This window comes from Pseudorca crassidens, chromosome 12, assembly GCF_039906515.1.
Source record: "Pseudorca crassidens isolate mPseCra1 chromosome 12, mPseCra1.hap1, whole genome shotgun sequence".
NCBI lineage: Eukaryota > Metazoa > Chordata > Mammalia > Artiodactyla > Delphinidae > Pseudorca > Pseudorca crassidens.
Window position 1 is genome coordinate 8,006,125 of NC_090307.1, and position 17,785 is coordinate 8,023,909.

General features: G+C 38.6%; 1 protein-coding gene across 1 annotated transcript in view; it reads left to right on the plus strand.

Annotated features, from left to right (window-relative positions):
* Positions 1 to 17,785, plus strand: part of CD226 (CD226 molecule) — a 101,325-nt gene that overhangs the window by 62,920 nt on the left and 20,620 nt on the right. The window contains exon 4 of the mRNA XM_067698861.1: positions 10,067 to 10,414. Coding sequence (XP_067554962.1) covers positions 10,067 to 10,414 — 348 coding nt within the window. The remainder of the gene's footprint in view (positions 1 to 10,066; positions 10,415 to 17,785) is intronic.

Below are 17,785 nucleotides of genomic sequence, written 5' to 3' on the forward strand. Positions count from 1 at the left end.
TAGAGGCTGTGACAGAAGCTCTCACCTTCCTGCATTTCTTATCTGGAGTCTCTGTGCTTTATGACACCGTTACTGTTCTTTTTACTTAGACACTAGGTCAGAATTCCTTGTTGGCAACTGTGAAGCTATCAAATTAAAAAGGTGTTAATAACTACTATATAGATAGACATGTTACCATTCTGGGCTATTGTAATTTTGAAAAATAATTCCTGAAGTTTATTCTCTAGATCAAGTTCTTAAACTGCTTGCTCTCAGGATCCCTTTATACTCTTAACATTTTTTTTATTGTGGTAAGACCATTTAATATGTGATCTAAATTCTTAACAGGTTTTTTAGTATACAAGCAGTATTGTTACCTACATGCACTATGTTGTACAGCACATCTTGAGAGCTTATTTATCTTGCATAACTGAAATTTAATACCCATTGATTAGCAACTCCTCATTTCTTCCTTCTCCCAGACCCTGGAAACCACTGTTCTATTCTTTGCTTCTATGACTTGACTATTTTAGATACTTCATATAAGTGAAATCATGCAGTATTTGTCCTTCTGTGATGGGCTTATTTCACTTAGCATAGAGTCCTCCAGGTTCATCCCTGTTGTCTCATATTGCACAGTTTTCTTCTCTTTAAGGCTGAATAATATCTCATTGTATGTATATTCCACATTTTCTTTATCCACTTATCCATCGATGGACATTTAGGTTGCTTCCATGTCTTGGCTGTTTGAATAGTGCTGCAATAAATATAGGAGTGCTGCTTCTGGATGAATACCCATAAGTGGTATTGCTGAATCACGTGGTAGTCCTATTTTTAATTTTTTAAAGTAACCTCCATAATGTTTTCCATAGAGGCTGTACCATTTTACCTTCCTACAAACAATATACAAAATTTCCAATTTCTCCACATCGTCACCAACAACTAATTTCTTTCTTCCTTCCTCTCCCTCCCCTCTCTCCCTCCATTCCTTCCTTCCTTCCTTTTATATTAGTCATCCTAACAGATGTAAGGTGATATCTCATTGTGGTTTTGGTTTGCCTTTCCCCAGTGATTAGTGACATTGAGCATCTTTTCATGTATCTGTTGACCATTTATATGTCTTATTATGTAAATCAAGTCTTTAGTCCATTTTTTAAATTGGGCAATTAGTTTATTTTGCTGTTGAGCTATAGGAATTCCTTATATATTTTGGAAATTAACCCTTATCAGATATAAGGTTTACAAATATTTCTCTTGTTCTTTAGGTGTTTTTTTTCTCTCTGTTGATTTTTTCCTTTGCAGTTCAGAAGCCTTTTAGTTTGATGTAGTCCCACTGGCCTATTTTTGCTCTATTGCCTGTGCTTTTGGTGTCATATCCAGGAGATCATTACCAAGGCCAAAGTCATAATATGTTTTCTTCAGGAGTTTTGGAGTATCAGATACTACGTTTAAGTCTTTAATCCATTTTGAGTTGATTTTTATGTATGGTGTAAGATAATGGTCCAATTTCATTCTTTCACAAAGTGTATATCCAGTTTTTCCAACTACATTTGTTGAAGAGACAATCCTTTTCCCATTGTGTATTCTTGATACTCTTGTTGAAGATCAGTTGACCATGCATGTGTGGATTTACTTATGGGCTTTCTAGTCTCTTTCATTGGTCTGTATTTATGTCTTTATGCCAGTACCACACTATTTTAATTATTGGAGCTTTGTAATATAGTTTGAGATCATGAAGTGTGATGCCTCCAGCTTTGTTCTTTTCTGAGATTGTTTTGGCTATTTGTGGTCTTTTGTGGTTCCATATGAATTTTATAATTATTTTTTCCCTTTACTCTCTTAAAGTTATTGAGGACCCCAAAGAGTTTTTTGTTTATGTGTGTTATAACCATCAATATTTACTGTATTAGAAATTAAAATTAAGTAAAACTGAAAAGACCAGAATTTATAAGCACATACCCATTAGCCATCAGAGCCTCTGAAAACATCAGTATCTTCTTATATGAGTGAATTTCTAAGAATATATATATATATTCTTGTATGATAAGAGTTAAAAAGGTAAATTAAATCTTAATATAACTATTAAAATAAGTTTGATTTTGCAGGTCTCAGAGGGAGATACAGAAACTCCCTGGGGTCTTCAGACCACACTATATGAACTACTGACTTACTTAGCTAGTGAATATTTACTGAGTGCTCTGTGCTGGGTATTCTAGCTGTGGTGGTAGGAAGGTAGGAGAATACTGGATGACCTTCTTAGTATCCAGGAATTCATATCACATGTGGGTCCCTACCCTATCTCTGCATAAGACAACTCATATATCTGAAAAATAAGTTTATGTATATATTCAATGAAAATGATTTTCTCTCTCTTTTACGACCATTGAAATCTTAGTCGGTATGATAAAAAGCTGGATATTTGATACTTAAACACTCAGTGTTTGAGTCACCAGCCCAGCATTACCACAGAACAGTACTGTGAAATTCAGCCTCTTGATATGATCACTACCAAGAAAAGCTCCAGGGGGTTCAATTATGTTTCTTATTATACAGTTAACAGAGTAAAAATTGAAGGAATATGGGTGAACAGTCATATCCTCTTCTCTATTTATGTTCTAGCCTCTTTCAAAAGCCTTTTTCTTACATAAAATGTGATATAAAGATATTTACAATTAGTGAAACTATGTGAAATAACATCACCAATCATTTTTTAAATTAATTAATTTTTTTAACATCTTTATTGGAGTATAATTGCTTTACAATGGTGTGTTAGTTTCTGCTTTATAACAAAGTGAATCAGCTATACATATACATATATCCCCATATCTCCACCCTCTTGCGTCTCCCTCCCACTCTCCCTATCCCACCCCTCTAGGTGGTCACAAAGCACCGAGTTGATCTCCCTGTGCTATGCGGCTACCTCCCACTAGCTATCTATTCTGCATTTGGTAGTATATATAAGTCCCTGCCACTATCTCACTTCGTCCCAGCTAACCCTTCCCCCACCCCGTGTCCTCAAGTCCATTCTCTGTGTCTGCATCTTTATTCCTGTCCTGCCCTAGGTTCTTCAGAACATTGTTTTTGGTTTGTTTTTTGTATTTAGATTCCATATATATATGTGTTAGCATACAGTATTTGTTTTTGTCTTTCTGACTTACTTCACTCTGTATGACAGACTCTAGGTCCATCCACTTCACTACAAATAACTCAATTTCGTTTCTTTTTATGGCTAAGTAATATTCCATTATATATATGTGCCACATCTTCTTTATCCATTCATCTGTCGCTGGACACTTAGGTTGCTTCCATGTCCTGGCTATTGTAAATAGAGCTGCATTGTACATTATGGTACATGACTCTTTTTAAATTATGGTTTTCTCAGGGTATATGTCCAGGAGTGGTATTCCTGGGTTGTAGGGTAGTTCTATTTTTAGTTTGTTAAGGAACCTCCATACTGTTCTCCATAGTGGCTGTATCAATTTACACTCCCACCAACAGTGCAAGAGGGTTCCCTTTTCTCCACACCCTCTCCAGCATTTATTGTTTGTAGATTTTTTGATGATGGCCATTCTGACTGGTGTGAGGTGATATCTCATTGTAGTTTTGATTTGCATTTCTCTAATGATTAATGATGTTGAGCATTCTTTCATGTGTTTGTTGGCAGTCTGTATATCTTCTTTGGAGAAATGGCTATTTAGGTCTTCTGCCCATTTTTGGATTGGGTTGTTTGTTTTATTGATATTGAGCTGTATGAGCTGCTTGTAAATTTTGGAGATTAATCCTTTGTCAGTTACTTCATTTGCAGATATTTTCTCCCATTCAGAAAGTTGTCTTTTCATCTTGTTTACGTTTTCCTTTGCTGTGTGAAAGCTTTTAAGTTTCATTAGGTCCCATTTGTTTATTTTTGTTTTTATTTCCATTTCTGTAGGAGATGGGTCAAAAAGGATCTTGCTGTGATTTATGTCATAGAGTGTTCTGCCTATGTTTTCCGCTAAGACTTTTCTAGTGTCTGGCCTTACATTTAGGTCTTTAATCCATTTTGAGTTTATTTTTGTCTATGGTATTAGGGAGTGTTCTAATTTCATTCTTTTACATGTAGCTGTCCAGGTATTCCAGCACCATTTATTGAAGAGGCTGTCTTTTCTCCATTGTATATTCTTGCCTCCTTTATCAAAAATAAGGTGACCATATGTGTTTGGTTTATCTCTGGGATTTCTATCCTGTTCCACTGATCTATATTTCTGTTTTTGTGCCAGTACCATACTGTCTTGATTACTGTAACTTTGTTGTATAGTGTGAAGTCCAGGAGCCTGATTCCTCCAGCTCCGTTTTTCTTTCTCCAGATTGCTTTGACTATTTGGGGTCTTTTGTGTTTCCATACAAATTGTGAAATTTTTTGTTCCAGTTCTGTGAAAAATGCCATTGGTAGTTTGATAGGGATTGAATTGAATCTGTAGATTGCTTATGGTAGTATAGTCATTTTCACAATGTTGATTCTTCCAATCCAAGAACATGGTATATCTCTCCTTCTGTATCATCTTTACTTTCTTTCATCAGTGTCTTATAGTTTTCTGCATACAGGTCTTTTGTCTCCTTAGGTAGGTTTATTCCTAGGTATTTTATTCTTCTTGTTGCAATGGTAAATGTGAGTGTTTCCTTAACTTATCTTTCAGATTTTTCATCATTAGTGTATAGGAATGCAAGAGACTTCTGTGCCTTAATTTTGCATCCTGCTACTTTGCCAAATTCATTGATTACCTCTAATAGTTTTCTGGTAGCATCTTTAGGATTCTCTATATATAGCATCATGTCATCTGTAAACAGCAACAGCTTAACTTCTTCTTTTCCTATTTGGATTCCTTTTATTTCCTTTTCTTCTCTGATTGCTGTGGCTAAAACTTCCAAAACTATGTTGAATAAGAGTGGTGAGAGTGGACATCCTTGTCTTGTTCCTGAACTTAGAACAATGCTTTAAGTTTTTTACCATTGAGAATGATGTTTGCTGTGGGTTTGTCGTATATGGCCTTTATTATGTTGAAATAGGTTCCCTCTATGCCCACTTTCTGGAGAGTTTTTATCATAAATCGGTGTTGAATTTTGTCAAAAGCTTTTTCTGCATCTACTGAGATGATCGTATGGTTTTTATTTTTCAATTTGTTAATATGGTGTATCACACTGATTGATTTGCATATATTGAAGAAACCTTACATCTCTGGGATAAATCCCACTTGATCATGGGATCCGTTTAATGTGTTGTTGGATTCTGTTTGCTACTATTTTGTTGAGGAATTTTGCACCTATATTCATCAGTGATATTGGTCTGTAACTTTCTTTTTTTGTAGTATCTTTGTCTGGTTTTGGTATCAGGGTGATGGGGGCCTCATAGAATGAAATTGGGAGTTTTCCTTCCTCTGCAATTTTTTGGAAGAGTTTGGGAATGATGAGTGTTAACTCTTCTCTAAATGTTTGATAGAATTCACCTGTGAAACCATCTGGTCCTGGATTTTGTTCCTTGGACGATTTTTAATCACATTTTCAATTTCATTACTTGTGATTGGTCTGTTCGTATTTTCTCTTTCTTCCTGGTTTAGTCTTGGAGGGTTATACCTGTCTAAGAACTTGTCCATTTCTTCCAGGTTGTCCATTTTATTGCCATAGACTTGCTTGTAGCAGTCTCTTAAGATGCTTTGTATTTCTGCGGTGTCTGTTGTAACTTCTCCTTTTTAATTTCTAATTTTATTGATTTGAGTCCTGTCCCTCTTTTTCTTGATGAGTCTGGCTAATGGTTTATCAACATTTTTTATGTTCTCAAACAACCAGCTTTTAGTTTTATTGATCTTTGCTGTTGTTTTCTTTGTTTCTATTTCATTTATTTCGGCTCTGATCTTTATGATTTCTTTCCTTCTGCTATCTTTGGATTTTGTTTGTTCTTCTTTCTCTAGTTCCTTTAGATGTAACCTTAGATTGTTTATTTGAGATTTTTCTTTTTTCTTGAGGTAGGCTTGTATAGCCATAAACTTCTCTCTTAGAACTGCTTTTACTGCATCTCAGAAGTTTTGGATCATTGTGTTTTCATTGTCTTTTGTCTCTAGGTGTTTTTTGACTTCCTCTTTGATTTCTTCAGTGATCTCTTGGTTATTTAGTAACATATTGTTTGGCCTCCATGTGTTTCTGTGTTTTACGTTTTTTTCCCTGTAATTGATTCCTAATCTCATAGCGTTGTGGTTAGAAAAGATGCTTGATATGATTTCATTTTTCTTAAATTTACTGAGGCTTGATTTGTGACCCAAGATGTGATCTATCCTGTAGAATGTTCCATGTGCACTTGAGAAGAAAGTGTAATCTGCTGTTTTTGGATCGAATGTCATATAAATATCAATTAAATATATCTGGTCTATTGTGTCATTTAAAGCTTGTGTTTCCTTATTAATTTTCTGTTTGGATGATCTCTCCATTGGTGTAAGTGAATTGTTAAAGTCCCCCACTATTATTGTGTTACTGTTGATTTCCTCTTGTATAGCTGTTAGCAGTTGTCTTATGTATTGAGGTGCTCCGATGTTGGGTGCATGTGTATTTATAATTGTTATATCTTCTTCTTGGATTGATCCCTTGATCATTACATAGTGTCCTTCCTTGTCTCTTGTAACATTCTTTATTTGAAAGTCTATTTGATCTGATATGAGTATTGCTACCCCAGCTTTCTTTTGATTTCCATTTGTGTGGAATATTTTCTTCCATCCCCTCACTTTCAGTCTGTGTGTGTCCCTAGGTCTGAAGTGGGTCTCTTGTAGACAGCATATATATGGGTCTTTTTTTATATCCATTCAGCCAGTCTATGTCTTTTGGTTGGAGCATTTAATCCATTTACATTTAAGGTAATTGTCGATACGTATGTTCCTATTACCATTTTCTTAGTGGTTTTGGGTTTGTTGTTGTAGATCTTTTCCTTCTCTTGTGTTTCCTGCCTTCAGAAGTTCCTTTAGTATTTGTTGTAAAGCTGGTTTGGTGGTGCTGAATTCTCTTAATTTTTGCCTATCTGTAAATGTTTTAATTTCTCCGTCATATCTGAATGAGATCCTTGCTGGGTAGAGTAATCTTGGTTGTAGGTTTTTCCCCTTCATCACTTTAAATATGTCCTGCCACTCCCTTCTGGCCTGTAGAGTTTCTGCTGAAAGATCAGCTGTTAACCTTATGGGGATTCCCTTTTATGTTATTTGTTGTTTTTCCCTTGCTGCTTTTAATATTTTTTCTTTGTATTTAATTTTTGACAGTTTGATTAATATGTGTCTTGCATGTTTCTCCTTGGATTTATCCTGTTGGGACTCCCTGTGCTTCCTGGACTTGATTAACTATTTCCTTTCCCATATTAGGGAAGTTTTCAACTATAATCTCTTCAAATATTTTCTCAGTCCCTTTCTTTTTCTCTTCTTCTTCTGCGACCCCTTTAAATTGAATGTTCGTGGGTTTAATGTTGTCCCTGAGGTCTCTGAGACTGTCCTCAATTCTTTCATTTTTTTTTTCTTTATTCTGCTCTGCAGTAGTTATTTTCACTATTTTATATTCCAGGTCACTTATCTGTTCTTCTCTGTCAGTTATTCTGCTATTGATCCCTTCTAGAGAATTTTTAATTTCATTTATCGTGTTGTTCATCACTGTTTGCTCTTTAGTTCTTCTAGGTCCTTGTTAAACATTTCTTGTATTTTCTCCATTCTATTTCCAAGATTTTGGATCGTCTTTACTATCATTACTCTGAATTCTTTTTCAGGTAGACTGCCTATTTTCTCTTCATTTGTTTGGTCTGGTGGGTTTTTACCTTGCTCCTTCATCTGCTGTGTGTTTTTCTGTCTTCTCATTTTGCTTAACTTACTGTGTTTGGGGTCTCCTTTTCACAGGCTGGAGGTTCATAGTTCCTGTTGTTTTTGGTGTCTGCCCCCAGTGTGTCAGGTTGGTTCTTTGGGTTGTGTAGGCTTCCTGGTGGAGGGGACTAGTGCCTATGTTCTGGTGGATGAGGCTGGATCTTGTCTTTCTGGTGGGCAGGACCACGTCCGGTGGTGTGTTTTGGAGTGTCTGTGACCTTGTTATGATTTTAGGCAGTCTCTCTGCTAATGGGTGGGGTTGTGTTCCTATCTTACTGGTTGTTTGGTTAGGGTGTCCAGCACTGTAGCTTGCTGGTTGTTGAGTGGAGCTGGGTCTTAGCATTGAGACGGAGATCTCTGGGAGAGCTTTCGCTGTTTGATGTTACGTGGAGCCAGGAGGTCTCTGGTGGACCAATGTCCTGAACTCGGCTCTCCCACCTTAGAGGCACAGGCCTGACACCTGGGCAGAGCACCAAGACCCTGTCAGCCACCGGACTCAGAGAAAAGGGAGCAAAAAAGAAAGAAAGAAAAGAAATAAATAAAATAAAATGAAGTTATTAAAATGAAAAATCATTATTAAAAAGTAATTAATAAAAGAAAGTAAAAAGAAAGCAATGAAACCAAAAATGAAATCCACCAATGATACAAGTGCTAAAAACGATACTAAACAAACAAACAAATAAAAAATAGACAGACAGATCCTAGGACAAATGGTAAAATCAAAGCTATACTGACAAAAGCACAAAGAAGCATACATACACACACTCACAAAAAGAGAAGGAAAAAAAATATTATATCTATATATAAAGAAAAAGGAGGAAGAGAGCAACCAAATCAATAAACAAATCTACCAATGATAATATGCTCTAAGTACTAAACTAACATAAACATAAAACCAGAAACAAATTAGATGCAGAAAGAAAACCCCAAGTCTGCAGTTGCTCCCAAAGTCCACCGCCTCAATTTTGGGATGATTCGTTATCTATTCAGGTATTCCACAGATGCATGTACATCAAGTTGATTGTGGAGCTTTAATCCGCTGCTCCTGAGGCTGCTGGGAGATATTTCCCTTTCTCTTCTTTGTTCACACAGCTCCTGGGGTTCAGCTTTGGATTTGGCCCCGCCTCTGTGTGTAGGTCACCTGAGGGCATCTGTTCTTTGCTCAGACAGGATGGGGTTAAAGTAGCAGCTGATTAGGGGGCTGTGGCTCACTCAGGTCAGAGGGAGGGAGGGGTATGGAATGCAGACCACGTAACGTTGCACCAGCCTGAGGCTCGCTGCGTGTTCTCCTGGTGAAGTTGGCCCTGGATCACGGGACCCTGGTGGTGGCGGGCTGCATAGGCTTCCGGGAGGGGAGATATAGATAGTGACCTGTGCTTGCACACAGGCTTCTTGGTGGCAGCAGCAGTAGCCTTAGCGTCTCATGCCCGTTTCTGGGGTCCACGCTGATAGCCGTGGCTTGCGCCTGTCTCTGGAGCTCATTTAGGCGGTGCTCTGAATCCCGTCTCCTCACGCACCCTGAAACAATGGTCTCCTACCTCTTAGGCAGGTCCAGACCTTTTCCCGGACTCCCTCCCGGCTAGCCATGGTGCACTAGCCCCCTTCAGGCTGTGTTCACGCCGCCAACCCCAGTCCTCTCCCTGGGATCCAACCGAAGCCCGAGCCTCAGCCCCCAGCCCCGCCCGCCCCGGCGGGTGAGCAGACAAGCCTCTCGGGCTGGTGAGTGCCGGTCGGCACTGATCCTCTGTGCGGGAATCTCTCCGCTGTGCCCTCTGCACCCCTGTGGCTGTGCTCTCCTCTGTGGCTCCGAAGCTTTCCCCCTCTGCCACCCGCAGTCTCCACCGGCAAAGGGGCTTCTGGTGTGTGGAAACGTTTCCTCCTTTCCTCCTTCACGGCTCCCTCCCACTGGTGCAGGTCCTGTCCCTATTCTCTTGTCTCTGTTGTTTCTTTCTTATTTTGCCCTACCCAGGTACGTAGGGAGTTTCTTGCCTTTTGGGAGGTCTGAGGTCTTCTGCCAGCGTTCAGTAGGTGTTCTGTAGGAGCTGTTCCACGTGTAGACGTATTTCTGATGTATTTGTTGGGAGGAAGGTGATCTCCACGTCTTACTCTTTCACCATCTTGAAGGTCTCCTCTCCATCACCAACCATTTTGATAGAACTTTCTGGGTGGCTTCCGCCTTAGCATCCAAGAATTCGAGGACCGAAGTATAATCATTTGCTTCTTCTTTTCAGACGGTTTTGAGACAGCTGTGCCATCAAATAGCCAGACAGTCTCAGAACCTGGAAAAAACGTCACACTCACCTGCCAGCCTCGAGCGAAATGGCTGTTACAAGAAGTTACATGGGAGAAGATCCAGCCCCATCAGATTGACCTCTTAACTAGCTGCAACTTGTCCCAAGGAAGAAGTTACACTTCAAAGTACCCAAGACAGATACTGAGCAACTGCACCCAGGGAATGAGGAGGGCCTTCATCACCATGCCCCACATTAGGACCTCTGACTCAGGACTCTACCGCTGTGGCTTCAAAGCCAGCACAGGAGAAACTGAAACCTTCATGATGAAACTGATCGTAACTGATGGTGAGTAGGTGACAGATGCCTTAATGTGTCAAAAATGGAAAAAGCCAGCCACTGTGGATTGGTTTATTTTGTCCTTTTCATGACTTTATTATTCAAAATATCTTTAATGATTGAATTTTGTAAGTTGTCAGTTAACGAATGTTAGTGTTTATCTTGCTAATCCATCAATCACAGATTTAACAATAATAGATGTTTCCCATTTTTTTGATCTGCCACTTTCCTAAAATTAAAAAGAAAGATTCAGTCAGTCTGAAAACTACATGGTATCAACAGCCTATAAGTTTCAGCTGTATAATTTCTTTTTTTTTCAGCTGTATAATTTTTAGTTTTCCAATTACTTTAAAACTTTTTGATGGTGGTAACTAGGTTTTATAATCCTCGTGTATCCTCAGTAACAATAAGGTGTTAGATTGGTATTTGCTGAATCAGCATTGAGTAAAGGGTAATAAATGTTTAATAGTGTGGTTGCTACTTTGTCAGATCAGAGCTTTGGTTCCCTCAGTTTTCTCCAGAGCTGGGAGCAGGAACAGACTGGCCTTGAAGCTTTGAAACTGACCTTCAGGGCCTCTCACCTGAGCTGGCTCCTTCCAAGGCCCGGTACTCACTTTGTATTAGTTATTTGTCTCCTGTGTCATGATGAAGCCCTAAATTGTGTAAGCTTCAGGCTCCACAAAACCTGTGTGAGTGTAAGGAAAAGTGGTATTTCAGCGACTGATGGGCAGATACAGAGAGGCCTGTGTAGACCTGCATTCCAGTTGAATGGGAGGAAGTCTGTCTCAGACTGCCAGCTCTGCTTCCAGGCAAGTTTTCTCACTGCAGAGGGACCTGTCAGAGAAAAGAATCTATATTTACTGATGACAGAAATTTTATTTCACTTTACTCTCACTCTCTTCTTCCCTCCCTCTTTTCCTTCCTCCCTTCCTTCCTTCCTTCCATCCTTCCATCTATCCATCTACCCATCCATCCATCTTTCCTTCTGCCTTTCTTCTATATGCTTCTAGCCAACTCATGTGCCTTGGCCTGTGTGTAGACTTTTAGAGCCAAGGCTTCCTAGGATGTGGCTGCCCCTTCACAGACTCTGCTTATACCGCAGGCTGAGATTCCCTCCTGCATCAGGAAGGAAGAAGAGGAGGTTTTGTATGTAGGGCAGCCTCCACTGCTGCCACTGTAGCAGCTGTGTGTGCTAAGGAGGCCCTTTGCCAGAGGTTAGCAGCTTTTGTACATAGTCACCTCTCACAGCATCAAAGCTTTCTCTACTCCTCTTGATGACAGAGGGAGCTTAGAACTTGATGAAAAAGAGGGTTGATGGAATATTGGGGGAGAGATATTAAGAGGTTCTTCATGTTGACTCCATTCCTTCAGACACATCGAGAAAATATTTCTCACCTTTAAAAAAAAATACTCTTGCATTATAGAAGTGTTTTTAAAACCTGGCAGGAAAAAAAGAGAGAATAAAGGTAGTCGCTAATCTTCTCTCAGAGACCAAGGCAAGAAAAAGTTCTATTCAGAAAATGTCATAAAGAACCATTTTCAAACACTTCTGAAATAAAATCTTGTCCATTATATGTTGAAAATTTATTAAAAACACCTTAAATCATAGAGGAAATGGATTCTTGGAAGTATAATTATTTAGCTCTTACTAATTAATAAAAATGTCTTTCAGTTACCCAAACATGGCTAAGTTCCTTGCACAAAGCTGTTTCTTTTCCTTGTACATAAGCTATAAACAGTGTCCAAAATGAAGGTGACAGTGTAATGGTCAGCATTCTTAGTGTTCAAGTGTTTTGAATTCTTGAAAAATGGCTTTTTGACATTCAACTGACAGGTTGAAAGAATATCAACTCGGCCCATTAGTAAAAAGTTATATTTGATAGAAGATGACAGCTGTTTACTGTATGTTTTGGTTTAATTCCTTTTTAAAATAATTATAAGTAAAGATTGAAGATAAAAAATCAGATGGAAAGCAAAAATAGATCACTTGTGTTTCCCTGATGTGGTTCGATTATTTCAAGTCCTGAAGCTGTTTGCTCAAAAATCAATGTAGGGATTAAAGCAGAGAGACAGGTATAAGATGTAGAGCTGATTTAATTTATTTCAACTATCAAGGGAAAGGTGACTGTGACACAGGTTTTATAAACCGCTGTGCATCCTTTTGTTAGCTCCCATCAACTTCTTTTACGGGATCCAAAAGCAAGATTTTCAGGACTATCGTATTCTACACACACACACGTGCGCGTGCACGTGCGCGCGTGCGCGCGCGCGCACACACACACACACACACGTTCTTCCTCTGATTTTGCCTGCCTGTGTTCATCTTCAGACAAGTACCAGGTACTGGGAGGCCACTGAAAAGACGACACGATGTCAACCAATACATCGTATATCCAGGCCTTGACTTATTTTGAACAGAGGGAGAAAGTGGCAGAAGCATGAGTTGAACACAAATTTACTATTGACTTTCTTTGCTGAATGAAAAGAAATACTTGACTCCCCCTGTTTGCACTCAAGACCTGGGAAGTAGTGTAAAATGGTTCCAGACTGAGTTTTCTGAATTTGAAGGTTGTCTAGACCGCAGGGACCAGGAACAGGGGAAAAATGCATGCATACTGACAGTGACCAAAATTAGTTTTGGCCCCTAATATCCTCTGGATTTTCATTACTTATGAGAAAAGTATTTTAAGTTCTACCAAAATAATTTGTGAAGTCTTTTAATATTAATTTAATGATGTGCAAACTACAATTGTTCAACTGAGTTTATTAATTATAAAAATAGTGAGGATCAGAGAAATGAAATCAGTCCCTCAGAAAGTTTCTGGAGAAGACTAGTTTTTAACTATATTAAGAAGTATAGGGCTTCCCTGGTGGCGCAGTGGTTGAGAGTCCACCTGCCGATGCAGGGGACACGGGTTCGTGCTCCGGTCCGGGAAGATTCCACATACTGCGGAGCGGCTGGGCCCGTGAGCCATGGCCGCTGAGCCTGCGCATCCGGAGCCTGTGCTCCGCAACGGGAGAGGCCACAACAGTGAGAGGCCCGCGTACCGCAAAAAAAAAAAAAAAAAAAAAAAAGAAGTATAGTTACTCATGTCTTTCCCCAGTCATCTTCCACCAACGAGGCCACTCATCTGAACCATCAAGTTTCAAATACAGCTTTGATGATCAGAGCAGAGCAAAGGGACAAAACAGAGTCCGGGGATGTAAACAGTAAGCACGGGGTGGGGCAGGGGAGTTGTGCATGGGTGATTGCACTCAAATGACTAGGTTGGTACAGAGATTCTGAGTTATGGATTAATATAGAAGGAGGTAGGCTCAATTAAGTGATAACTTGGTGAAATACTAGATCTCATGTAAGAGCAATGAAAGCCACTATCAGTTCTTGATCAAAGATGGCACAAAGTAGTATTTAAGGAAGTAAGTCAAATAGTAGAAAAAGAAATTTGAGGCAGAGGAAATTAACTAAGAGTCAGTTGCAATAATCAGTACATGAATGACTGAGCTCTCAAACTAGGCTACCACTGTCACATACTGGGTCTTTGGGCCACAAAAAAGGAGCCCACTTCAGGTAGACAAATGACAAGTGGCAGATAAATTAGAAAAAAGGTGCCCCTTCCTCCACACTGATGCAGACCCAAGCTGCTGCACAGGCTTGGTGATGGGCTACAGGTCCCCTACCCACTTGGCTGGACACACAGGTGGCCTGGAGAAGGGGTAGGTGTCGTTGGTCAGATTGGAACGTCAGCTTGTGCTTGTCACCAATGCCACGTTCCTACTTTCTCCTATTCCCAACCAACTTACTAATTTTCACCACAGTTACCTTCTTTCCTTTAGGGTTTCAGTCTGATCTTACCATCTTCACGATCTTTTCACATTAGCTCAAACTGCTTCCCTGACATCGAACCATCAAGCATCTTGAATTTCTCAAATTTTTATAACTAGGAAACTGATACCCTTGAGTCATTTAATAACTGCGCCTATTTGCAGTGGTCCTGACTCTTATATTAGAAATTACTTGAGATTAAGGATTATGACGTCTCTGCTTAGAGCTGTCAATATATCTTTCCAGAATGTGCTTAATAAGTGTTCTTGACCGATTCTGTGTATGTTAATATTTCTGTATGTTCTAGTAGGGACTGTGTCCATTTTATTTCCCAGTTTTCTAGCTGGATTATTTCTAGATTTTCTTCATCAACACAACATTTGAGGTTTAGTGATTGCTGATCAAAGAAACCTGAACTCTCAGAACATCCACCGCAATGTTTGGGGAGAAAATTTTCATGAACTTTGTTCACATATGTATCTTTCGAAAAGGTGATTTCCTTTTTTTAGTTCTCTTGTTTTGCATGTTCTATATAAATGGTGTATAATTGCTAGTCAATAGACGTGGAGGATGGAAATTATAAATGGAGATTGCAGAAGTTTTCACTAGGAAATCATGGGGCCACAACCAAGAGAATCTTCCCATATCTTTCTTCTGTCAGGTATGGGGTCGACCAAGGGGTAACACTGAGGAATAGATGCTATACGTTCTAAATCTTGCCTGTGCTGGCTTGGTAGAGATTACCGCCTCTGGACTCTGTGCTCCTGAGTTAGACCATGAGAATATTATGGAGGAGAAATAAACTTCATTTCTTTCTTTGGCCTTAGTTTCTGCTAAAATTCACTCATTTTTCTCCCAGGTGATTTGGATTCCTAAACATTTTGAAGTTGTCGACAAAATGTATATTTTTAGGGATTTATTAATCCAGAACCTTCTGTCCCACTCCTCTGAATTTATAATAGATGCAACTATTGTAGGCATGGCAGTTTTCTGAGCTGGTATGTGCTGGGCTGCCAGATACGTACATTTCCATGACCCGGTGTGATGAACCTCAGCCTTTTATCATCTCTTCCTACATAGAAAATAATGTCCATGACAGTTAACTTATATGATAGAACCGTAGGACCGGAATCCCAGAGCACTGGTGTCACTGTCTGGAGGCTCAAATAGCCTCTACCGATATGGATCAAGTACAATTTTTAGCCCAATTTAGTTATGTTATTAAAATTCTGGATGATAACTGGGTATCCAGATGAAACATACTGTTTCCAACATCACAAGTGAGTTGATTGCTCAATCAGGGCCTATTATGTCGTCGTAGTTTTACAGTTGCCTCTGCCCACATCAGTTCTTTTATGAGACATCTAATTAAAAAAAAAAAAGCAAGCAGTCAGTCATTCTGTTTGTTTTGTGAGCCCACATGTTGATTTATTCATCTTTCCTAAGGCACACAATCCTGGAATGTTTGCCTGCAGTCATTGTTTATACGTTACCATATTTGTGTAGATAAACAAGGTATTGGATTGACAAGTTATTAACAGAGAGAAGGAAATGTTGAAAATCTATTGTTAAGTGGATTTGATGGTGCTCTTACATAAGGAACATTGATGAATGTGTATTGCTATCACTACTATAAACAAAGTAAGCTGGTGGTATTAGAAAGCAGCTAATCCAGGGAACTACTTTTCTTCAAGTGGATCTTTCTCCTCAGCCCGAATTTCAAGTAATTTTCATGACACTTTCCTCTCCTTAGGAACTTAGAGTACAGGTAGGAGTTCAAATTCAGAAAAATGTACTGATTTTCTTCCCACTTAAAATCCATGACCACACTTGTGTGAGAGACCTGCCTAATGACTCCAAAGGCAAAATAGCCCTTTGGACTCCTTTGTCGTGTGTGTGCTTTTTTCATTTTAAAGCATCTGGGAATTGTTAACAGCTTGTAATTGTCTCTGAGAGCCTTATTAGAAACTGAACGTAGATGACTGTGTGAAGTTTTCCCCAAAGGCAAGTAGAAAATTACTTAAAATTAAAAAAAAATTAGTTCTTCATATAAGATTAATGGCATTTCATTCTTAATAGCAATTCTAGCTTTAAGTATTGCAATTCAATCAGTCAGACAACTACTTCCAACTTCAACTGAGGTATTTCAAACAGGTACTGACCTGACCCTTGACAAATATTCAAAGGTGACCTAGTAGGTTTGCAGAGGGCTATGTTATTTAAAAGAACAAGAAATGAAGAATAAACACGGATCTGTCATTTGTAGAGATACATCTTTGAACCCCCATTTGTATCTTAAAGTTATTTACACTGAAACGATTCAGGGGTTTTTAAGAGTTATTTATTTAACAGAGGAGTATGCTTGGATAATTTAATAAAATAAATATTTTGTAATTCTCATTGGTCACTCTAAACTTCATTTCCAGAGTTAATTTGATGTATTTCACTTTGCCTAAAACTCAAAAATAACTATGATGTTCATAATCTTTTAAGTATAAGAGTAGTGTTTTATTTAATTAACCCACAGGAAGAGATTCTTCCTTTCACGGATGTAAGGTTGAACTGTTTAAAGCTCTCCATTGCACTGGTGAGGAGAAATGGCTTTAGCTAAGGTGAATAGTGAGTGAAATGAAAAATCCTTATCAACACAGTGATAGACACGGGCAAGTAAAGAGTAAATATTGAGATGAGAAACTACGTTAACAAAGGATGGGATATTTTCTGTGGCTTCAAATCAAAGAAGCTCAAGGACATGATGGATGTGCAAATGACCCCCAAATTGGGGCCACATAAGAGGTGACTTTACAAATATAAAAAAATACAGGCTTGCAAAGTATAACCATTATTCTGATTTTTTCATGTTTTATATAGAGCACTGAGATAAATTCTTCACTCTTTTAATTTGTATGTGTATATACACAAATTTTGTGACTTAAGATTACTGTGAATATTGTTAGGTGGGACAATCTGCCATATGGTAAACATTCAGTAAATACATGTGCTTGTGGGCAATTTTACACTCACAAGAAACACGCAAATCCCACTTTAATCAAAACAGGTTGCTTTGCTTTTATGCTGGCTACCGTCTCCTCTTCCTGGTCTAATAAGTGAAGATATCAGCTTTGAAATCCAATCGTGCAATTCCTTTTTTGTAATCACTGGCTATTTTAAAAGTGGAGAGATCAGATGGATAATTAAACTCTAGAGCATAAAGCTGCAGGTTTTGCAGTTATTACCAGAGTGCTTATTTCTTATAGCCAGGCATTAGGTTTCACATGTTTTGTAGAGCACTTAAACACTTTTTTAATTAAAATGTCTTAAGTTGGATAGAATATTTGGAGGTAAATATTCAGCCCAAAGCTTGCTGTCTGTTTCATATTCTGAAAATATCTGTATGACATTTATAGCACATTTATATATAGGCCTTTATAAATGCCATATAGTTTGCAGTATAAAGTTTTCTAAGGACCCAAGGGAAAAGTTATAGATAGCAGTTATAAGAACTAAGTGTCACAGGGCTTTGTCTTGGCCACTATATGACAAACTCACACACTATA